This window comes from Centruroides sculpturatus, unplaced genomic scaffold (assembly GCF_000671375.1).
Source record: "Centruroides sculpturatus isolate CEXI.00-Female unplaced genomic scaffold, Cexi_2.0 scaffold7, whole genome shotgun sequence".
Lineage (NCBI taxonomy): Eukaryota > Metazoa > Arthropoda > Arachnida > Scorpiones > Buthidae > Centruroides > Centruroides sculpturatus.
In genome coordinates, this window is record NW_019384510.1 from 635567 (window position 1) to 661184 (window position 25618).

At 28.5% G+C, this 25618-nt stretch overlaps 1 protein-coding gene across 6 annotated transcripts in view; it reads left to right on the forward strand.

The window, feature by feature from the left end:
• The window catches only part of LOC111622376 (paired amphipathic helix protein Sin3a-like), a 64838-nt gene that overhangs the window by 36188 nt on the left and 3032 nt on the right, over window positions 1–25618 (forward strand). Inside the window, exons 6-10 of one of the 6 annotated variants that reach the window (XR_002756262.1) lie at window positions 3978–4064; window positions 5027–5106; window positions 13139–13225; window positions 14188–14267; window positions 19140–19277. Coding sequence is in view for 3 of the 6 variants with exons in the window: in XM_023364735.1 (XP_023220503.1) it covers window positions 3978–4064; window positions 11554–11709 (243 nt within the window). In the remaining 3 variants the exon portion in view is untranslated. Of the gene's footprint in view, window positions 1–3977; window positions 4065–5026; window positions 5107–11553; window positions 11748–13138; window positions 13226–14187; window positions 14268–19139; window positions 19278–25618 lie in introns of those variants that run through there. The other 5 variants (XR_002756261.1, XR_002756263.1, XM_023364735.1 and 2 more) reach the window with 5 other exon arrangements.

The following is a 25618-nucleotide window of genomic DNA, read 5'->3' on the forward strand; positions in this document are numbered from 1 at the left end:
AAAAAAGTGTTCATATAAATTAAAATGTGCTCAAAATTATATAAAATATAAATAATAAATTATGAAATTGAAATACATAAAAATAAAATTGAAACCATACTTTACTCCCTTAAATTATTAATTTCTCACTATTTTTGCAAATTTAAGATCAGTGTTTTGAAGAATTTTCTTCAGAGCATTTATTTTTCTTATGTAAAAATATACATTCTGACATGTACCTAACAAATTTCATTTACAGTTATTACAGATAAAGTATACAAAAGTAATGTTGATAATATCTTGACTTCCTTTATATTTTACTAAAATATATGCAGATATAATCTGAATACATACTGTATATATTAGCAGAACTACTCATATCTAAAGTATTTATTTATCATTTACATACACACACACGAAATACATACATTTATGTATATAAATTTAAATTTAAAAAAAAAATCTCTGTGAATACAGTAGAACTTCAATTACCAATATAAACTTGAAATTGAATATACTACTATTCTTAACTGTAAAGGATTTTTTAAAGAATATTTAAAATGATAACAGAAATAAATATTTTTGTAATACATGTTATCTTTTACCATTTAACTTCAATTGGATAAATCATTCATATTAAAATGTAACTACAATAACACAAATTTTTATTCTTCAAACTATTGTATGTATTTCTCTGTTTGTCTATACATTTCATATTTATATGCATTTAATTGACCAAATACTGTGATGATTTTTAAAATGTTTGATATCATCTCGGTGTTATTGAACATGATTACTTTTAATGGAAAATTTATCTTAATATATTCTGCTCTTGGGACATTTTTTTCCTGTTAGGAGTTGAAGGTGAACACACTTTCTATGTCTTTCTGATGTTGTTCTAATCTCTTTGAGATTGTTCTCTCCTTTTTCTTCCATCCATTTTATTCTGAAGAATTGTCTATAAAAAATTTTCCTAAAATCCTTAGTATAATATATCAAAGCAAAAGTTGTTTTTCTCTTCATTATTTCAGACTCCCCTCTCTTAAATCTTGTCATTATTTTTTGTTTTTCATTAGTCTGACTGTTTTATTAATTATTCTCAGTCTTTTAAAATACCCACATCTCAAACATTTATTTAGTTTTTTTGTTATTTTCTCTGTTCAGGATTCATTTCATTGTCAGGTATGGTTCATATTATCCTTTGTGTCTTTTTAGGTTTCTGTTAATTACCAGTATAAGTTTTATTGTGCTTATATTCATATATTTGTTCATAAGCAATTTTGATCTTGTTTATTCTGATCTTTACTTCAACGAGATGATTTTTTTTTTCTCATTCATTATTTATCATTGAAGGTATTCATATTTACTCATTTCTTTTAATCTTTCACCATTTAGTATGCTATACAGTACATCCCAATATTTTTATATATTAATTTTAATTTCATATTCTCTTTTCAAACTGTATTTTTTTTTTAATCCAGTGTATTAATGTAACTCAAAATTGCAGCCTGTTTCTGTATCAATTAATAGCATGATGTCATTTGCATATCTGATATTTTTATTAGATATTCAAGGATTTTGATCTGTTTTATTTTCCATAATAAATCTATAAGATAATGATCAAATCTTACAGTTGTTTCTTGTTTCTGGTATGTTTTGGATAATATTTATTTTTTTTACAAATAGTCTTTTTGAAAACAATATCTCAAATTAAAAGAAATACAAAGATTAATAATAATAATAATAATAAAGTATTATTGGTATAACTTATTATGTTATGTCAAGTTTCTTTATTTTAAAATAATTGTAGCAATTTAGTCTATCAAAAATTTTCTAAAATTTAATGAAACAGATATAAATATTTATTTTGTAACTAATTGACTTTCATGTTGTGGTATTAATGTGAAGATTGCTTCTTAGAGATCATTTAATCAGAGTCTGCTGTATTTTATTGTCCAGTTGTTTTAAGTATAGGAATAAATAATGTTCATAAAATCTGAGGGAATCCTTTTGATGTTTAAGAATCTACTGAATTTGCTACAATTTATTTTGTTCTTTCTGATTCCTATGTTTTTTTAAAACCTTTCCAAAATATATCATCCATCTTACATATTTTTTATTTTTCCAGTTGATTATTAATTTGGTTTTTTCTGTTATCAATAGCGATTCTTTATTTATACTGTTGTATTTAAAATTTTTGTGTCATTCTTATATTCATAAAATTAATTTTAAAATTATTTTTAAAAAAAGCATTATTAATTTCAAAATTCTAAACTTGGTATTTTGAGCTCTAATAACATGTAATTTATGTCTGTTTTTATAGAAGTAGTACTAAATTTAATATTTTTTTTAGTGTAATGTTAATTTAATTTCTTTGTGTACATATAAAATTTTGTATTTTTGGTTCTAAGGTAATGATTTGTTTATTTTTTGTTTCAATTTGAAATATAGTTATAAATAACAAATTATTATGTTAATATCATTTGTCATGATTCTGTAAGTGTTTCTGATGATGGATGTAGATCTGAATGCACTAGAACTTTTTTTATGATCTATTTTGATTTTTAAATTTTATTAAAATGAATATTATCTTTAAAATATTTTATTATAAAAACGGAGTTAAAAATTCTAATAAAATTTTATGTATGTATATTATATAGAGACTGGTTAAATTACATAAAAGTTTAATCAGTTTTTCTTCATATAACTTTTGACTTAATAATAAGCTTTTGTGTAAATGTTATTTATTTAAATCTCTCTAAATTTTAAGTATGATGGCAAATATGTGCTTAAATCAGTGATTAAAATGTTGTTATTTCTAAATTCTAAGTTAGTTTATTCAAACTTCTTTTTCTTAATTATAAAGTTATTCTTTTATCACCTATTATATATTCTATATATTATTTTACATTAAAAATTTAAAAGGTTAACAATTTCACTGCAGTAAGAACCCTAAAATGTATTCATTATCATTGCCAATACTGTGCAGAACTTAGTGTGTACTTTGAATATTGTATCACACTTCAATATATTATAATTAGTTTTCCACTGTCATTTCAATTGCATTTTGAATAATCTCTGATAATTATTCCTAAATGTGATGCTACAAATATGCAAAAGTATATTAGTATTACTGATACTTATAAATAATAATTAATAGCACTATTGAAATTATTATTTGTGACAACTGATGGAAAAAAAACACTTAACATTCTGCATAGTAAATATTAAATAGTAGTAATTCATAATGTTTGTGCTCTGTAACTCTGTTATGTTGCAATTTTTGATGAAACTGTTTTTGCATTAAGTGAGTAATGAGGAGTAACTTTATAATTATAAAAAAAGTGGAGTTTGACTATTCATTTTAAGTAACATAAATTATAGATGTATTTAGATTATTTTATTATTATCATTTTAAATCAACAGATGGTAAATAATATTTTCAAAACATTTTAAAATAAAAAAACACTTCTCAACAAAATAAGTATTAGTTAAAATTTTTACAACACCGATATATAATTAATAAAATTTATTTTAAAACATTAGTTGAATTATCAACTAGGCCAGTGGTGCCCAAACAATGATCTGCAGGCCAAATTTGGCCTATTGCACAAATTATTCTGGCCTGCAAAGTTATTTGAAGAATCAGTCATAAATGATTAAAAAAAAAGAAGAATTTTATAAATTATACAATTTCCAAATATACATAACACACTGTCTCTGTTTTTTAGTCAAAGAAAAGAAGGCTTTGTATGCTCTTACAGATACTGATGTGTATATATTGGATACAACATGTTTTCTTTGAAAAATATTTTTTATATACATGGAATGTACAAAAAAATTTTATGGTCTGCTATCCAGAACTTGTGTGTGATTTTCTCACCGATTGAAAAGTTTGGGCACTGCTGACCTAGGCTATTAAATTTTGTGTGTACATACATGCATAAAACTACAATGAAATATGCAATTAATACTCACAATATGTTTTTAATTTTCAGAACCGCTTTCAAGGTCAACCAGATATATATAAGCAGTTTTTAGAAATATTGCATACATATCAGAAAGAACAGAGGAATTTGAAACAGGTATTTCTATAATATAAAATTTTACTGAAATTCATTATCTACTTTACAGAAGAAAAGCATATTAGCTTTTATAAAACAGTAATATTTATTTATTGCAAGCATTGAAGAAGCTGGTATGAAGGAATGTGCATTGTTAATTTGTTACAAAATCCTATGTCCTTACATTATCTAAGCATTATAATAATAATTTTATAAATTTAATGAATATGATATAATTACAAATTACAGAAATGCTATAATTCTTTAAATTTATAATTCACATTATTCAAATTGCATTACATTAATCTTAATCAATCAATCTAAATATTGGAATTCTAAAGATAAAAATATCTACAATTTTGAAATGTTGGAACATAATGCTTAAGTTTATTTTTTTATGAACAATAATAATTTAAATTTGTAACTTGCATCTTATCCAATTGATTGTAACAGTTTATAATTTGAAAATATAAGCATCAAAATGATAAAACAGTTTAATTATTAACAAATTTATTGGAACAGTTATACCATGTTTAATAAAACAAATGCAACAATTGTCTGTGGAGCTAAATATATTGTAAACATAGAGAATAATTTATCAGTAATGAACTCATTACATTTCATAGTAAGAATTTAAATGTTTGATTATGTTTTTTCAATATTACAATTATGAAAACAAACAATATTGAATTTGAAAACTTGTAAAGAGAAATTTGTATGTAATGAGAAAACATTTCCAGTGATTATCTTGTTGTTTCAGCATTCAATTGATTAATCATAAAATTTGTGACAAACACTAAATCCTTTTATTTAGATAAATGTTAGTAAGAGCAAATCAGCTAACATGATGATATAAAAGGCTATAATGAATATCAGTTATGTTTATTTAAATTTTCAACTTTATCTATTGATGATACTTTTTCAAAGTTTCTGAAATGAAGATAATGAATGCTGTATGCTTATTGAATTTTATTTCCTTTTAGATCACAATGAAGCTTGTATAAATTTCCAAAAATTCTAAAACTTATTTTCTCATCCTAAGCATGATCAGATAAAGAAAATGGTAATTTTATTTTACTTATTTTAATTTAAACTGTAAATACTCTCTTCCAATGATGTGAAATATGGTTATTGCTAAAAACGAGAAAAGTTATAAACAAAATACAACAATTATTATTAATAAGCATCATGTTCATATAAATAATTTTCATGACACATTTTGTTCATAAATTTTGGACATGTAACTGTAAAAATATTTTAAGGCAATTATCTGTAGTATTTAAATATTATTTCCTATTTTACTTAATAAATACAAATACTGATGAAGTCAAAAGAGTAATTACTATGTTTACTATTTGAATGAAAATAAAAAGAATGGTAAACTAAATTTCAGGAATTATATCTAAAGATCTTTGTGTTGTAATTACTATCATTTTATGAAAAATTATGAATTATTTGTCCTTTATTGATATCAAAAATTATATAAAATACTCCTACATGAAGATATAGAAAAAGATTAAAATCAGTTTTTTTGAATTTCCAACTTTCTCTAAAACCAGCAGAAGTTAATACAAATTCTTCAAAAATAAAGCAGATAATAAAAATGTAAATATCCAGTGCTGATAAAAGAGCAACTGAAGCCTTTAGTATTGAATAACAAAAACTATGGATTAGAAATGTGTTCTACAAGTTTTTAATGTTTATGAAACTTGCTCTTCTAGAAATGATTTTCTAAGAGAATGTACTTCACTTAGGATTTGTCTAATTTACTTAATTATAAATCTATGAAAGAAATCACAGTAGATATTAACACAAGATTTTAAGCTGAAGTTTTTAGATGTATAAAAATAATAAATTAGAGAGAAAGAAAACAAGAAGGTTAAACAAGGAAGAGTCACAAAGACATACTGAGAGTTTTTTGTCAGAGTAATAAAGTCAGAGTTACACAATTTATCTTCAATAAATGATCACTTGAAACATATCTTTAAGTAAAATGCTATCTTGAGACAAATAAACTTTCTTTGAAGGCATAATTTGAGTTTATTCAAGTTAATTTTTGTCATCCAGCAAACATTCCTTCAACCAATGGAACAGCAAAAAGACTTCAAACTTCAAGAAAATCTTTTCAAGTTGTTTTGCAACAACTTCTAGTTTTATTACCATTAAACAGAAAAGGATAATTCTGGAAGACACATCTGATACCAGATTGATCAATCCCATCACCATTATGCTGTCATAAATGTTATCAACTTTACACTTTGAATCTAAAATAAATACTAATTAATTTTTTTCAATTAAGATGTTTTATAATATTTACTAAATAATAATTATTAAATACTTATTTTTTAATGAAAGTCATAAGATCATAAAAAGAGTTCAAGTCATGAAAAAGTTAGATTTATTAATTAGTCTTAAGCTTTATACCAGTAATTATCATAAGAAATTTTTATGATTTATTAAAAAAAAAAACAACAATAATAATTTACACCTTATTTTTAATGCTAATTGTCAGATACTCATTTTGTACTTAGATATTATTTACAAAAATGTTTATCACTTGAAAAATCAAGTACACGATATCTATAGACATCTTTTAATACGAATGTGTTGTTCAATAAAATTCCCTCATGAATTTTAAAATGCTAATTTCTGTTAATTTGCATAAATCTTAATTTATCATGTAAATGAAGATTTGTACAAATTACAAAATTAGTTTACATCGATATTCTCTAGTAAAAGTGAATTGGAGAAAAAGTTTATTTTAACTAAGTGAAATTGATTTCTATTGCCATTTTTTAATGCAAGAACAGTAAAATGAACAACACTCATTTGTGAGTGAAGTTAAACATCATAGAACAAGATGTCAACTGATGACAGCAAATTGTTCTTGATGCTTTATTTTACAAAAAGAAAATTTCAGAAAGAATTACAACTATTAGAATATAATTAGAAAGTACATTTTTTGTAGTGGCTGTGTTTAAATCTTGCTGTTTGTTATCTAGAAATTAGTTGTTTTAATCGATGGTGAATATTTTTCACTAGTGGAAAAATTTAATGTTTGAATGTTTGCATGATATGAAAAACAGAAAAATGTTCAGAAATGATGCCATTGCTAATGCAATATTCTTTTTGCTTATCATCAATGATTCGTTCTTTGTGTTAACTAAGCTAACATATAAATTAAAAGTTTCCTGAAAAGTGTGACATAAATGATGCTTAGTATTCCTGAAAGATACATATTTCAGGAAAGTAGTCTCCACATAAATCAAAAATACAATATATATAATTTTAAAAGTTACTATATATTTTGTCAATTAGTCACCAAATTTAAGTGAACAGAAGCAATGGAAACATGTTTGTGAGTTAATTTTCACTGGATGTAAAGTGAAAAGATGTTAAAGATTTGACTGCTAAGATTATTTTCTATATACTTTAAAACTATCAGTTTTCTTAAATAGAAGTAAGTAAATGAGCAAGTATAAGATTCAAATATGATAAATATCATTTTTGAAAAGTCAGTTTAAACTTGTGTAATATTTGGGTATTTTGGATACCCATATCTGAATTATCTCAAGAATAAAATGTAATAAAAAGTTGTTATTCAGATACAAAATTTTTTTAACAGTTCACTTTTACCTTCTATGGATAAAATTTCTAGTTGTGTTTGATTAATGTTAATGGAGAAAACTAACTTTCGATTAATATTATGTTATGTTCACAATAAATGCTCAAAAATTGAATCCTGAACTCAATACATTTCAAAACTCTTGTCTGAAGATGAGGTATTGTTTCTCTGAGTTACTTTGCAATGGCTGTGTATATGTCCACTGAGAAAATTCAAATCTCATTGCAGGATTTTCTGGAAGCAGATGTTGGACATGCTGATAGTGATAGAGATGTAAGCCAAAGCAATGTAAAGTTTGATTGACTTGATTGTAAAGTGTATTCAGGTTCAGAGTTCAATTTTTGAGCCTGAGCACCAGAGGATTCAAGGGACAAGGCAAACAGATAAGATACAATACTAACCCAATGGGCTTGGGACAGTGAAATTAATGTTGTTTGACAGAACTTCCTGACTATAAAAGCATGGATGGAAAAATGGTCCATTAGGATAGTAGAACAATATTATATACATCTGATAGTTTGCTCTCTTAAGGTAATTAATATCTATGACACATCAGCATTAGACTTGTGGATGGCTGTTTTAGATGCATATGACCAACCTCTATGATAAATCAGTTAATTTCTAAATTTGAAAACATTTGAGTATAATATTGAGTATGATTGTGGAAATTATTTTAAAGAAGTTTAAAATAATAAAAAAAATGTTGAATTATATACACTTAAAATTTATTGTATTTTAGTTAGAATGTAGTGCTGAAGATGTTTTTGTAAATGGATGAAAGCATTTTGGAATAAAATAATTTTGGTTTCTTGAAAGGAGCAATGAATTTATTATTAGTAATAAGGTGCCAACTTCATATAAGAATTTTGTTTCTAGCTAATTAATTTCCCAGCTGTTTTATGCAACAATGGGAATGTAAAGTGATTAGTCAAAAAATCATCCCCAAGATTTTTATGTTTTTGAACTAACGACCTTAAAACATCTAGAAATGCAAAAAAATTTGGAAGATTTCTCTATGTATGTATATGTCATGCATATATAGAAGATGCATATGAAGGGGGTCAGACTTAATGCATATATAGAAAAATCTTCTATATATATTTCTATTTCTATGTATATATATATATATATATAGCTATATAAANAACTAAGCTAACATATAAATTAAAAGTTTCCTGAAAAGTGTGACATAAATGATGCTTAGTATTCCTGAAAGATACATATTTCAGGAAAGTAGTCTCCACATAAATCAAAAATACAATATATATAATTTTAAAAGTTACTATATATTTTGTCAATTAGTCACCAAATTTAAGTGAACAGAAGCAATGGAAACATGTTTGTGAGTTAATTTTCACTGGATGTAAAGTGAAAAGATGTTAAAGATTTGACTGCTAAGATTATTTTCTATATACTTTAAAACTATCAGTTTTCTTAAATAGAAGTAAGTAAATGAGCAAGTATAAGATTCAAATATGATAAATATCATTTTTGAAAAGTCAGTTTAAACTTGTGTAATATTTGGGTATTTTGGATACCCATATCTGAATTATCTCAAGAATAAAATGTAATAAAAAGTTGTTATTCAGATACAAAATTTTTTTAACAGTTCACTTTTACCTTCTATGGATAAAATTTCTAGTTGTGTTTGATTAATGTTAATGGAGAAAACTAACTTTCGATTAATATTATGTTATGTTCACAATAAATGCTCAAAAATTGAATCCTGAACTCAATACATTTCAAAACTCTTGTCTGAAGATGAGGTATTGTTTCTCTGAGTTACTTTGCAATGGCTGTGTATATGTCCACTGAGAAAATTCAAATCTCATTGCAGGATTTTCTGGAAGCAGATGTTGGACATGCTGATAGTGATAGAGATGTAAGCCAAAGCAATGTAAAGTTTGATTGACTTGATTGTAAAGTGTATTCAGGTTCAGAGTTCAATTTTTGAGCCTGAGCACCAGAGGATTCAAGGGACAAGGCAAACAGATAAGATACAATACTAACCCAATGGGCTTGGGACAGTGAAATTAATGTTGTTTGACAGAACTTCCTGACTATAAAAGCATGGATGGAAAAATGGTCCATTAGGATAGTAGAACAATATTATATACATCTGATAGTTTGCTCTCTTAAGGTAATTAATATCTATGACACATCAGCATTAGACTTGTGGATGGCTGTTTTAGATGCATATGACCAACCTCTATGATAAATCAGTTAATTTCTAAATTTGAAAACATTTGAGTATAATATTGAGTATGATTGTGGAAATTATTTTAAAGAAGTTTAAAATAATAAAAAAAATGTTGAATTATATACACTTAAAATTTATTGTATTTTAGTTAGAATGTAGTGCTGAAGATGTTTTTGTAAATGGATGAAAGCATTTTGGAATAAAATAATTTTGGTTTCTTGAAAGGAGCAATGAATTTATTATTAGTAATAAGGTGCCAACTTCATATAAGAATTTTGTTTCTAGCTAATTAATTTCCCAGCTGTTTTATGCAACAATGGGAATGTAAAGTGATTAGTCAAAAAATCATCCCCAAGATTTTTATGTTTTTGAACTAACGACCTTAAAACATCTAGAAATGCAAAAAAATTTGGAAGATTTCTCTATGTATGTATATGTCATGCATATATAGAAGATGCATATGAAGGGGGTCAGACTTAATGCATATATAGAAAAATCTTCTATATATATTTCTATTTCTATGTATATATATATATATATATAATAGATATATACATTAGAAAAATCTTCCAAATTTTTTTGCATTTCTAGGTGTGTGTGTGTGTGTGTGATGGGGCATGATTTTGTTCACCCACTTTGAAGCTGAACTTCGAAGCCTTTTGTCAAAAATTCTGAAATTTTGCATGAGGGTTTGTGTATTAGGGAATTAATGCTGTTAAATTTTGGTGGTTAGAGGTCAAGGGTTGGGAGAAGGGGGTCAGACTTAATGCAGATTTTACTTGTTATTAGCATTTACAATTTTTTTTTTATGAAACTCATCTCTACCCTTAAGCTTTTTGCCATTTTACAATAATTAAAAATATAAGAAGTTTTTAAAATAAAATCTCATAATAGACTGCATCATCCATAATTTTAAATATTTTTTCTGGGAAAGTTGCACAACTTAATAATAGAAAATTTATAGCCTGATTAATTATGGCAATCATTTGGTTGAGTACACAACTTATTGCTGGATTATTTTTATGTAATCATTATATTTGTCATATAATAAATCAGTAGCAGTGTACCTTCATTATAAATAATTTTTCTTTTAGATATAAGTGTATATATTTAGTTTTAAATCAAGTTTAAATTAATAAATAATGTATTCCAAAAAACTATAAGATACTTTAAAGTTTGAACATCATCTCTGTTTTGAAAAATACATTTTTACTACTTGATGTCATTGTATTTCCTTTTATTACTTTCTTAATATGGACACAATATTTTTACTTTTAGAATATTTCTTTTTATTTTAAAAATAAAAACTGTAAATCCAGTATTATAACCTGATACTTTCTGTGATATTAAGTATATTTTATATATAAAATTTAAGTGATTTTTTTTTATTAATTCTATGTATATAAATTTTTGTTGACAGTTTATGCTATTTGATTTTATTGTGTTATGTAATACATTTTATATATTGTGAGATGAGATACATTCTTTTAATAAGGAATGTATATGATTAGCCAATAAATTAATTGCTGATTAGGTATCAAAATGATTATCAGTTAATTTTTAATAATTAGTTAATAATCACTATTGATGAATTGGTACTGTTTTCTTTATGTGGTATTATAAAGTACTATTTTTAATATTTGAATATTTTTTTAATTTCAAATGTTTACACTTGTTAATAATAGGGAAATCATGCTGGTTCTAAACCTCTCACTGAGAGTGAAGTATATGCTCAAGTGGCAAAGTTATTTCAAAATCAAGAAGATCTACTTCAGGAATTTGGTCAGTTTCTGCCAGATGCTAATGGAGCAGCTAGTATATTGGTAAGTTTTAAGAATTGAAAATTTTAAATTTTTTCTGATAAAAACATAATCAAACTCCATACCTATCTTATAGTAACTGTCAGAAATAAAAAACTTATTAAAATAAATTAAAATATATTTTAAACATTTTTATAAANGAATTTTTTCTTCATATAACTTTTGACTTAATAATAAGCTTTTGTGTAAATGTTATTTATTTAAATCTCTCTAAATTTTAAGTATGATGGCAAATATGTGCTTAAATCAGTGATTAAAATGTTGTTATTTCTAAATTCTAAGTTAGTTTATTCAAACTTCTTTTTCTTAATTATAAAGTTATTCTTTTATCACCTATTATATATTCTATATATTATTTTACATTAAAAATTTAAAAGGTTAACAATTTCACTGCAGTAAGAACTCTAAAATGTATTCATTATCATTGCCAATACTGTGCAGAACTTAGTGTGTACTTTGAATATTGTATCACACTTCAATATATTATAATTAGTTTTCCACTGTCATTTCAATTGCATTTTGAATAATCTCTGATAATTATTCCTAAATGTGATGCTACAAATATGCAAAAGTATATTAGTATTACTGATACTTATAAATAATAATTAATAGCACTATTGAAATTATTATTTGTGACAACTGATGGAAAAAAAACACTTAACATTCTGCATAGTAAATATTAAATAGTAGTAATTCATAATGTTTGTGCTCTGTAACTCTGTTATGTTGCAATTTTTGATGAAACTGTTTTTGCATTAAGTGAGTAATGAGGAGTAACTTTATAATTATAAAAAAAGTGGAGTTTGACTATTCATTTTAAGTAACATAAATTATAGATGTATTTAGATTATTTTATTATTATCATTTTAAATCAACAGATGGTAAATAATATTTTCAAAACATTTTAAAATAAAAAAACACTTCTCAACAAAATAAGTATTAGTTAAAATTTTTACAACACCGATATATAATTAATAAAATTTATTTTAAAACATTAGTTGAATTATCAACTAGGCCAGTGGTGCCCAAACAATGATCTGCAGGCCAAATTTGGCCTATTGCACAAATTATTCTGGCCTGCAAAGTTATTTGAAGAATCAGTCATAAATGATTAAAAAAAAAGAAGAATTTTATAAATTATACAATTTCCAAATATACATAACACACTGTCTCTGTTTTTTAGTCAAAGAAAAGAAGGCTTTGTATGCTCTTACAGATACTGATGTGTATATATTGGATACAACATGTTTTCTTTGAAAAATATTTTTTATATACATGGAATGTACAAAAAAATTTTATGGTCTGCTATCCAGAACTTGTGTGTGATTTTCTCACCGATTGAAAAGTTTGGGCACTGCTGACCTAGGCTATTAAATTTTGTGTGTACATACATGCATAAAACTACAATGAAATATGCAATTAATACTCACAATATGTTTTTAATTTTCAGAACCGCTTTCAAGGTCAACCAGATATATATAAGCAGTTTTTAGAAATATTGCATACATATCAGAAAGAACAGAGGAATTTGAAACAGGTATTTCTATAATATAAAATTTTACTGAAATTCATTATCTACTTTACAGAAGAAAAGCATATTAGCTTTTATAAAACAGTAATATTTATTTATTGCAAGCATTGAAGAAGCTGGTATGAAGGAATGTGCATTGTTAATTTGTTACAAAATCCTATGTCCTTACATTATCTAAGCATTATAATAATAATTTTATAAATTTAATGAATATGATATAATTACAAATTACAGAAATGCTATAATTCTTTAAATTTATAATTCACATTATTCAAATTGCATTACATTAATCTTAATCAATCAATCTAAATATTGGAATTCTAAAGATAAAAATATCTACAATTTTGAAATGTTGGAACATAATGCTTAAGTTTATTTTTTTATGAACAATAATAATTTAAATTTGTAACTTGCATCTTATCCAATTGATTGTAACAGTTTATAATTTGAAAATATAAGCATCAAAATGATAAAACAGTTTAATTATTAACAAATTTATTGGAACAGTTATACCATGTTTAATAAAACAAATGCAACAATTGTCTGTGGAGCTAAATATATTGTAAACATAGAGAATAATTTATCAGTAATGAACTCATTACATTTCATAGTAAGAATTTAAATGTTTGATTATGTTTTTTCAATATTACAATTATGAAAACAAACAATATTGAATTTGAAAACTTGTAAAGAGAAATTTGTATGTAATGAGAAAACATTTCCAGTGATTATCTTGTTGTTTCAGCATTCAATTGATTAATCATAAAATTTGTGACAAACACTAAATCCTTTTATTTAGATAAATGTTAGTAAGAGCAAATCAGCTAACATGATGATATAAAAGGCTATAATGAATATCAGTTATGTTTATTTAAATTTTCAACTTTATCTATTGATGATACTTTTTCAAAGTTTCTGAAATGAAGATAATGAATGCTGTATGCTTATTGAATTTTATTTCCTTTTAGATCACAATGAAGCTTGTATAAATTTCCAAAAATTCTAAAACTTATTTTCTCATCCTAAGCATGATCAGATAAAGAAAATGGTAATTTTATTTTACTTATTTTAATTTAAACTGTAAATACTCTCTTCCAATGATGTGAAATATGGTTATTGCTAAAAACGAGAAAAGTTATAAACAAAATACAACAATTATTATTAATAAGCATCATGTTCATATAAATAATTTTCATGGCACATTTTGTTCATAAATTTTGGACATGTAACTGTAAAAATATTTTAAGGCAATTATCTGTAGTATTTAAATATTATTTCCTATTTTACTTAATAAATACAAATACTGATGAAGTCAAAAGAGTAATTACTATGTTTACTATTTGAATGAAAATAAAAAGAATGGTAAACTAAATTTCAGGAATTATATCTAAAGATCTTTGTGTTGTAATTACTATCATTTTATGAAAAATTATGAATTATTTGTCCTTTATTGATATCAAAAATTATATAAAATACTCCTACATGAAGATATAGAAAAAGATTAAAATCAGTTTTTTTGAATTTCCAACTTTCTCTAAAACCAGCAGAAGTTAATACAAATTCTTCAAAAATAAAGCAGATAATAAAAATGTAAATATCCAGTGCTGATAAAAGAGCAACTGAAGCCTTTAGTATTGAATAACAAAAACTATGGATTAGAAATGTGTTCTACAAGTTTTTAATGTTTATGAAACTTGCTCTTCTAGAAATGATTTTCTAAGAGAATGTACTTCACTTAGGATTTGTCTAATTTACTTAATTATAAATCTATGAAAGAAATCACAGTAGATATTAACACAAGATTTTAAGCTGAAGTTTTTAGATGTATAAAAATAATAAATTAGAGAGAAAGAAAACAAGAAGGTTAAACAAGGAAGAGTCACAAAGACATACTGAGAGTTTTTTGTCAGAGTAATAAAGTCAGAGTTACACAATTTATCTTCAATAAATGATCACTTGAAACATATCTTTAAGTAAAATGCTATCTTGAGACAAATAAACTTTCTTTGAAGGCATAATTTGAGTTTATTCAAGTTAATTTTTGTCATCCAGCAAACATTCCTTCAACCAATGGAACAGCAAAAAGACTTCAAACTTCAAGAAAATCTTTTCAAGTTGTTTTGCAACAACTTCTAGTTTTATTACCATTAAACAGAAAAGGATAATTCTGGAAGACACATCTGATACCAGATTGATCAATCCCATCACCATTATGCTGTCATAAATGTTATCAACTTTACACTTTGAATCTAAAATAAATACTAATTAATTTTTTTCAATTAAGATGTTTTATAATATTTACTAAATAATAATTATTAAATACTTATTTTTTAATGAAAGTCATAAGATCATAAAAAGAGTTCAAGTCATGAAAAAGTTAGATTTATTAATTAGTCTTAAGCTTTATACCAGTAATTATCATAAGAAATTTTTATGATTTATTAAAAAAAAAAACAACAATAATAATTTACACCTTATTTTTAATGCTAATTGTCAGATACTCATTTTGTACTTAGATATTATTTACAAAAATGTTTATCACTTGAAAAATCAAGTACACGATATCTATAGACATCTTTTAATACGAATGTGTTGTTCAATAAAATTCCCTCATGAATTTTAAAATGCTAATTTCTGTTAATTTGCATAAATCTTAATTTATCATGTAAATGAAGATTTGTACAAATTACAAAATTAGTTTACATCGATATTCTCTAGTAAAAGTGAATTGGAGAAAAAGTTTATTTTAACTAAGTGAAATTGATTTCTATTGCCATTTTTTAATGCAAGAACAGTAAAATGAACAACACTCATTTGTGAGTGAAGTTAAACATCATAGAACAAGATGTCAACTGATGACAGCAAATTGTTCTTGATGCTTTATTTTACAAAAAGAAAATTTCAGAAAGAATTACAACTATTAGAATATAATTAGAAAGTACATTTTTTGTAGTGGCTGTGTTTAAATCTTGCTGTTTGTTATCTAGAAATTAGTTGTTTTAATCGATGGTGAATATTTTTCACTAGTGGAAAAATTTAATGTTTGAATGTTTGCATGATATGAAAAACAGAAAAATGTTCAGAAATGATGCCATTGCTAATGCAATATTCTTTTTGCTTATCATCAATGATTCGTTCTTTGTGTTAACTAAGCTAACATATAAATTAAAAGTTTCCTGAAAAGTGTGACATAAATGATGCTTAGTATTCCTGAAAGATACATATTTCAGGAAAGTAGTCTCCACATAAATCAAAAATACAATATATATAATTTTAAAAGTTACTATATATTTTGTCAATTAGTCACCAAATTTAAGTGAACAGAAGCAATGGAAACATGTTTGTGAGTTAATTTTCACTGGATGTAAAGTGAAAAGATGTTAAAGATTTGACTGCTAAGATTATTTTCTATATACTTTAAAACTATCAGTTTTCTTAAATAGAAGTAAGTAAATGAGCAAGTATAAGATTCAAATATGATAAATATCATTTTTGAAAAGTCAGTTTAAACTTGTGTAATATTTGGGTATTTTGGATACCCATATCTGAATTATCTCAAGAATAAAATGTAATAAAAAGTTGTTATTCAGATACAAAATTTTTTTAACAGTTCACTTTTACCTTCTATGGATAAAATTTCTAGTTGTGTTTGATTAATGTTAATGGAGAAAACTAACTTTCAATTAATATTATGTTATGTTCACAATAAATGCTCAAAAATTGAATCCTGAACTCAATACATTTCAAAACTCTTGTCTGAAGATGAGGTATTGTTTCTCTGAGTTACTTTGCAATGGCTGTGTATATGTCCACTGAGAAAATTCAAATCTCATTGCAGGATTTTCTGGAAGCAGATGTTGGACATGCTGATAGTGATAGAGATGTAAGCCAAAGCAATGTAAAGTTTGATTGACTTGATTGTAAAGTGTATTCAGGTTCAGAGTTCAATTTTTGAGCCTGAGCACCAGAGGATTCAAGGGACAAGGCAAACAGATAAGATACAATACTAACCCAATGGGCTTGGGACAGTGAAATTAATGTTGTTTGACAGAACTTCCTGACTATAAAAGCATGGATGGAAAAATGGTCCATTAGGATAGTAGAACAATATTATATACATCTGATAGTTTGCTCTCTTAAGGTAATTAATATCTATGACACATCAGCATTAGACTTGTGGATGGCTGTTTTAGATGCATATGACCAACCTCTATGATAAATCAGTTAATTTCTAAATTTGAAAACATTTGAGTATAATATTGAGTATGATTGTGGAAATTATTTTAAAGAAGTTTAAAATAATAAAAAAAATGTTGAATTATATACACTTAAAATTTATTGTATTTTAGTTAGAATGTAGTGCTGAAGATGTTTTTGTAAATGGATGAAAGCATTTTGGAATAAAATAATTTTGGTTTCTTGAAAGGAGCAATGAATTTATTATTAGTAATAAGGTGCCAACTTCATATAAGAATTTTGTTTCTAGCTAATTAATTTCCCAGCTGTTTTATGCAACAATGGGAATGTAAAGTGATTAGTCAAAAAATCATCCCCAAGATTTTTATGTTTTTGAACTAACGACCTTAAAACATCTAGAAATGCAAAAAAATTTGGAAGATTTCTCTATGTATGTATATGTCATGCATATATAGAAGATGCATATGAAGGGGGTCAGACTTAATGCATATATAGAAAAATCTTCTATATATATTTCTATTTCTATGTATATATATATATATATATATATATATAATAGATATATACATTAGAAAAATCTTCCAAATTTTTTTGCATTTCTAGATGTGTGTGTGTGTGTGTGTGTGTGTGTGTGTGTGTGTGTGTGTGATGGGGCATGATTTTGTTCACCCACTTTGAAGCTGAACTTCGAAGCCTTTTGTCAAAAATTCTGAAATTTTGCATGAGGGTTTGTGTATTAGGGAATTAATGCTGTTAAATTTTGGTGGTTAGAGGTCAAGGGTTGGGAGAAGGGGGTCAGACTTAATGCAGATTTTACTTGTTATTAGCATTTACAATTTTTTTTTTATGAAACTCATCTCTACCCTTAAGCTTTTTGCCATTTTACAATAATTAAAAATATAAGAAGTTTTTAAAATAAAATCTCATAATAGACTGCATCATCCATAATTTTAAATATTTTTTCTGGGAAAGTTGCACAACTTAATAATAGAAAATTTATAGCCTGATTAATTATGGCAATCATTTGGTTGAGTACACAACTTATTGCTGGATTATTTTTATGTAATCATTATATTTGTCATATAATAAATCAGTAGCAGTGTACCTTCATTATAAATAATTTTTCTTTTAGATATAAGTGTATATATTTAGTTTTAAATCAAGTTTAAATTAATAAATAATGTATTCCAAAAAACTATAAGATACTTTAAAGTTTGAACATCATCTCTGTTTTGAAAAATACATTTTTACTACTTGATGTCATTGTATTTCCTTTTATTACTTTCTTAATATGGACACAATATTTTTACTTTTAGAATATTTCTTTTTATTTTAAAAATAAAAACTGTAAATCCAGTATTATAACCTGATACTTTCTGTGATATTAAGTATATTTTATATATAAAATTTAAGTGATTTTTTTTTATTAATTCTATGTATATAAATTTTTGTTGACAGTTTATGCTATTTGATTTTATTGTGTTATGTAATACATTTTATATATTGTGAGATGAGATACATTCTTTTAATAAGGAATGTATATGATTAGCCAATAAATTAATTGCTGATTAGGTATCAAAATGATTATCAGTTAATTTTTAATAATTAGTTAATAATCACTATTGATGAATTGGTACTGTTTTCTTTATGTGGTATTATAAAGTACTATTTTTAATATTTGAATATTTTTTTAATTTCAAATGTTTACACTTGTTAATAATAGGGAAATCATGCTGGTTCTAAACCTCTCACTGAGAGTGAAGTATATGCTCAAGTGGCAAAGTTATTTCAAAATCAAGAAGATCTACTTCAGGAATTTGGTCAGTTTCTGCCAGATGCTAATGGAGCAGCTAGTATATTGGTAAGTTTTAAGAATTGAAAATTTTAAATTTTTTCTGATAAAAACATAATCAAACTCCATACCTATCTTATAGTAACTGTCAGAAATAAAAAACTTATTAAAATAAATTAAAATATATTTTAAACATTTTTATAAAGATATAATATTTTTAAAAATTTATCATATTATGATGATATATGACACATGAAAGTTTTTTTTATTATGAAAATTTCAAACATTTAATATTTTCTAACATTTTGTATGTATTTATTCATATTTATTAAAGTATAAGATTCAAAATACTATATATATTAGTGAAAATTTATTGCACAAAAGAGAGTTTGTCACTTGAATAACTTATGTATTGTTAGTTATGCTATTTGAACTCCAAAATAAACTTTTTCTAGACCAGTTGTGCTTAACCTGGGGTGCATTCTCATCTAGGGTGTGTGAGACTTTATGAGAGAAAAAATATTTCTTTGAATTTATATGATTATTTTTTTCATATTGATGAATGGGTACAAATGATTTTTTTTTTAATTACTTAAGTTAAGCTGGGACTGTATTCTGGTCACTTATCTCTTGTCTCTTCTTTCAGAGACAAATGACGTCAAAATGAGAGACAAAATTTGTCTCTCAGAGACAGCGGTGATTTTGATTGTTCGTAATGATTCTGTCTTTGTTGTTGACATTACGATTCTATTAGTTGGATTATACGTGTTCTGGTTATCTGTGTGTGCAACACAGTATAGAATTTTAACCAATAAAATTGTAAAATTTTTGAAAATGCAGAGTATGTAAGTATAGATCATGTGGTAAGAAAAGCACGAGTTCAAATAAAGCATGTAATTTTGACAAAGATATGTTTTTGTTTTGTAACATTTTTACATATAACATGCCACTAGGCTATACATCATCATTGCCGAGTGTGTGCTCCGTCTTTGGATTGCAATTACTCCAGTTATACTAAGAATTCATCAGTGATTTTAGTGTCATTTTGTTCGGGAAGGTATATACTATCGAACGCCATTTATTCTATTTGAATTGGTTCAGTCTTTTGGTAGTTACAGCCACCTTTGTGCCGAGGCCATGTGGTGTCCCCAGTTGGCCATTTTGGAGCAATTTTTCCCGATCTACAGGTTGTAGAGCTAATTTTAGATACCGTCGGATTTGTCTTTAACTTGTCTTAATAGCCATCCTCCGTTAATTATTTCATGTGCCATGGCGCCGTTTCCGGGTCACTTTTAGGCCAACCTTTTGCCCAGTAGGACCGTGATTTGGCCACATCATTTGGGTATTTGCCTTAGGGGCACGGGTGGAAATATACCCCGGCTTTTCGTATTTATATGACTTTCCGTTGGAGAGTTATTAGGCCCGAAAATTGTGTGTGGAACAAAGAACCATGTGTAGCACTATATTCGACCCTAACCTGAAATCGCTCTTTTAACATAGCCAACCCTAATTCAGGAGTTTTGGACTTTTTGATTCAGGAACGATATTAACATACTCGTTTCGGGTTTTAGTGTGGAAATTGTTATTTCCTTATTACACTTTGCCCCCCTTTTTGGTCGTTATAGGAGCCATCGTTTCTTGGGATGTAAAGCGAGCCGACAGCTTTTCTCGCTTTTTGGCAAAGTGCTTTTGTTATTTAGCTTTATGCTGTTCTGCCATCAATTACCTGTTAAAATTAGTTAATTGATTAATTATTACATTTATTTATATAACTGTGTAAGCGGTGCTTCCATCTCTCCTCGAGGCTCAGTGAGTCCTGTCTCTTATCAGGCAGGTTCTTTTGTAATTGACACTCTCTTCGCTCTGTGCGTGACTAACAGGTTGCTATCCCGGGCAGTGTTCCAGGGTATTGGACCCACTCATTTACCACTCTCAAGCACATTGGCACTTACACGGCTATCAGCCCTTTATTCAGCATAGCTACTTAGTCAGTTCTTAGAATGGAATCGCCTGAACCAAACCAAATTCTGAACTTGCCAACATCTCCATCAGTTGTCCGCACTCTGGAAGACACAATCCTCAGCGAGGCTGGCCAACACTTGAAGAGACTGATGGATCTTCTCCCAGCAAAGTACAAAACTCCATTGAACACTGGGGAGCAGAAGGAGGTCAAGGAACGAGTAATGCAACTGCATTGTTGTGTCAGTCAGATGTATGGAGTACTGCGCGAGCTGCGTGCCAGCTGCGTGGCTACTCCAGTGCAGGCTCCAATCACCATGAAGAAATCATTTGCACAAGTAGCAAGCACAACTTTAGGTGTTTAACCCAGTCGGGCCAGAACTATTTCAGATTCTTTAAAAACTAAGGTTCAAGCAGAGGGCACTGGAGGGACTTACGCTGTCCTTCTATACCCACAGGCAACAGAAGAGGGGCAGCAGCTAAATATGGATGACATCACCTCTGAAATCATAAAAGAAATAAAACTGCACAAATTGAAGATAACAATCAAGGCAATAAAAAAGGTAAAAGCAGATGGAGTGTGTGTCAGGGTAGGCAATGAAAAGGATGGTAAGATACTTAAAGAAGCAATTGAAGCTATCCCAGACAAAGGAAAATCAGCTGCAAAATCTCTGGAGGTAGGAAACCTAGAATAATTCTCCTCAATGTTCCTAATGCCATAGCAGAAGAAGAGATAATCAGTGTCATGGCTGAACAAAATAAAATTTGGGGCTGAAGCCCAAAGAAATAATATCATCCTGCAAGGTCAGCACCTTTCTCAACCACGCAGAATAAAAGAAAACTGCTGGAACTGTAGTATTATGTTACTCCAGCTATCCGGAATGCACTGATTCACCACAGGCACATCTCTATGTCATGGTTCACTATCTATGTGGACGATTTTATACTGGTAGTCAGGTGTTACCAGTGCTGCGGCTTTGATCACTTTGCACGTGACTGCCCAAATGAGCAAAGGTGTAGTCATTGCACAAAAAGTCATGGGTTTAAGGAGTGTGATCGCTGGCATAAGAATCCTGTCTGCATTAATTGCAAAAAAGCGAACGAAAGTTTACCAGAAGATAAACGGAAACCTGTACACCATAATGCTTTTAGCATGAGCTGTCCAATCCTTCAATGACTGGAGCAACAAACTATTAGCAGAACTGACTATGACCTGTAATCAAAATAAAAGTATTATTCTGAATAACATGGACATGCAATCGACCAAGAAGGAAACCAATATCAACCATAGTCAGGACACCATAAATATTCGAATTCTCCAACTGAATGCACAAAAGAGCAAAGCAGCCAGTTCACTGCTAATTAAAACAGCTAATGATACAAACAGTGATATCATCATGTTACAGGAGCCTTACACAATCGACAACACGATTGTCAGATTCGGGAACTAGCGGGTACTTGCTGGCCACTGTAATACCGGGCCAAAGAGTGGTATCCTCGTCTGTAACACCAGCCTGGACATTGCACTTATCCCACAGCTATGCTCGTACAGGATCTGTACAGCAGTCATCCACCAGGAAAGGCCCATTTACATTATTAGTGTGTACTTCTCTCCTGACAACAAAGATGAAGACTGCATTAATGAACTGGCAAACATTATAAGGAGAATCAACACCAATAGCATTATCATAGCAGGAGATCTCAATGCTAAATCAGCAATATGGTTTCACAACAAGGAGGACAAAAGGGGAAGGCTGGTGGCGGACTTTACAGAAGCACATGATCTGATCTCGACTAATATGACCACCTATCCAACTTTTCATACCCCATATGCGGAGGGCTGGACTCACGTATGCCTGGTATCAATGGACCTTAGCCACCGCATAGTTGACTGTGAGACTATGCTAATCCCATCCGCAAGTGACCACAGATACATCATGACTCAGATCTCTAACATTACCATCTCCAACCACCAAATCAATCACCAGGGCAAACACACTAACTTGGAACTCTTCTGGGAGCTTTTCAGCCAACAATAGATGACTTATGATTTCCCCCATAAACACCCAAAAAGATCTAGACGATTATGTCAATTTCTTTACAAAAGCAATGCAATCGACAAAGGAGCAAGCGACCAGGACTAAAACAAGAAGACAAAGAAAGACTCCTTGGTGGACCGAAGAACTAACAATTAAAAAGAAAAAGATAACAAAAACTCACAGAAAGATAACTAGAACAAATAATGAGGATGAAAAAACCAGGTTAAAGCAAACATATAAAATTGGGCTAAAAGAGTATAAAAAAACTAATCAACAAAACAAGGACAAAAGCCTGGAGAGAATTTTGTAGCAGATCAAATAAAAACAGACCATGGGATATCCCCTACTACATGATCTACAAAAAAAGGCCAAAGTTAAGCATCCCTGATATAATTTCAATAAAGCAATCTGACAATGAGAGTGTACCTGTACCTGACATCGAAAAGAATATAACTGAGATTATGAATTACCACTTCCCTACAGACCTTCCCGAAGAAGACACAATGATACATAAGAGCATATGAAATGAAAGTGAGAACTACTCAAACGCCAGCAACGACAGGCTCTTCTCCTTCTGAGAGTTGGAGAAGGCAGTTACATCTCTCACGAACAAGAAGGCACCGGGGCTAGACAAAATTACACCGGAAATGATGAAGGAAGTTTTCAAAGCAATCCCACTATCACTTTGTTCAACACTTGTTCAACAAATGTTTGGAAACAGGCCTATTTCCTAGCAATTGGAAAGTGGGTAACATAAAGCTGATACCAAAGGAAAAGAAACCATCCAGGCCTGGCCACTACAGACCCATTAGCCTTCTCCCAGTGATGGGGAAGGTTCTCGACGGGCTGATAATAGGAAGAATTAACTGGTCACTTCACCATAGCAATCAGATGAGCCTGAATCAATATGGATTCAGACAAGGAAAATCAACAACAGATGCAGCCATGCAGGTAAAATCCTTCATCACTAAAGCATGGAAGAAAAACAACCATGCAATTTTAGTCAGCATCAACTTTCAGAAGGCTTTCAACTACCTATGGTGGCCAAGCATCCTTAATAGATTGAAAGACATCAGTTATCCCTTGAATATTTATAAAATTACCAAAAGCTACTTGAGTAATAGGAAGACAGTGTTTCACACAGGCAATATAAACATCAAGAAACAAACAGAGAGTGTCCACAAGGTTCTAGATGTGGACCTGGATTGTGGAATCTGGTATTTGACAGTCTCTTAACTCATTTAAAATCACTGAGGAAGCAACTATCCAGGCATTTGCTGACGATTTATTGTTGATGGTAGCACACAGGAATTGTGACAAGCTGGCAGAGCATACAAACAACCACCTAAGGTATATTTATGAATGGAGCAACAGAAACAAGCTGCCGATAAACTTCGAAAAATGCTGGGCCCTAGTATGCACTAGGTGGAACAAACGCAGTAGGTTGCAATGGGCACCTGGCATATATATAGGGAACAACAAGGTAAAAGTCGAGAGCGAATTGAAATACCTAGGAATATATTTTGATGAGAAACTAAACTGGCAGCATCACATTAAGATGCTCTGCCAAGCTTCCATCCAGAGAGCGAATGTGTTAAAATGGATTACTGGCAAAAATTGGGGCCTAAATTTTAGGAACAGGAAAACCATCTATAAAGCTGCTATGGAGCCTGCCCTGCTATATGCTGTTCCGGTATGGCTTTAAATAAAACTCATGTAAGGCGCCAGCTCCTCTCCGTACAACGACGATACGCCATTCAGATCTGCAAGTCATATCGGACTGCGCCTACTAGTGCCCTACTAGTATTGGCCGGAATTACCCCCATACATATACAGGCCAGAAGCATTGCCTGGAGATGGCTCATCACTAGGGGCATCAACATCTTCGAGGCCAACAAGACTACTAACAATAGCAATAACGAGGACAAAACTAAGGAAATATCAGACATCATGAATAGAGTTCAGACACATGGACTGGACAGCACAACCAGGATTAATGTATGTTACAACCACCCATATGACAAGCAAGTCTATGCAATCAGCCTCACCTTCGAACACTATAATAACAATGGGGCTGCTTGGGAAATCTACACCGATGGATCAAAAAGTGATAAGGGCACAGGAGCTGGGTTTGTAATCATGAACAGAGAAGGCAAAATGAAATTTCAGGTTACCTCAAGATGGCCCCCCACTGCTCAAACATACAAGCAGAGCAATGGGCAATCTACAAGGCAATAGAACATGTTAAAAATAACATTCAGAAGTACAAGAGCCATATTAGATTCCATACGGACAGCCAAACGGCACTGAACATACTCAGAAAGAGAAAGAGGCATACCAGCCTCTCGCTCGATCTCATTACGGCAGCCAACGAACTGGGCAGGATCAGGAAGATTTGCTTCAGCTGGATCC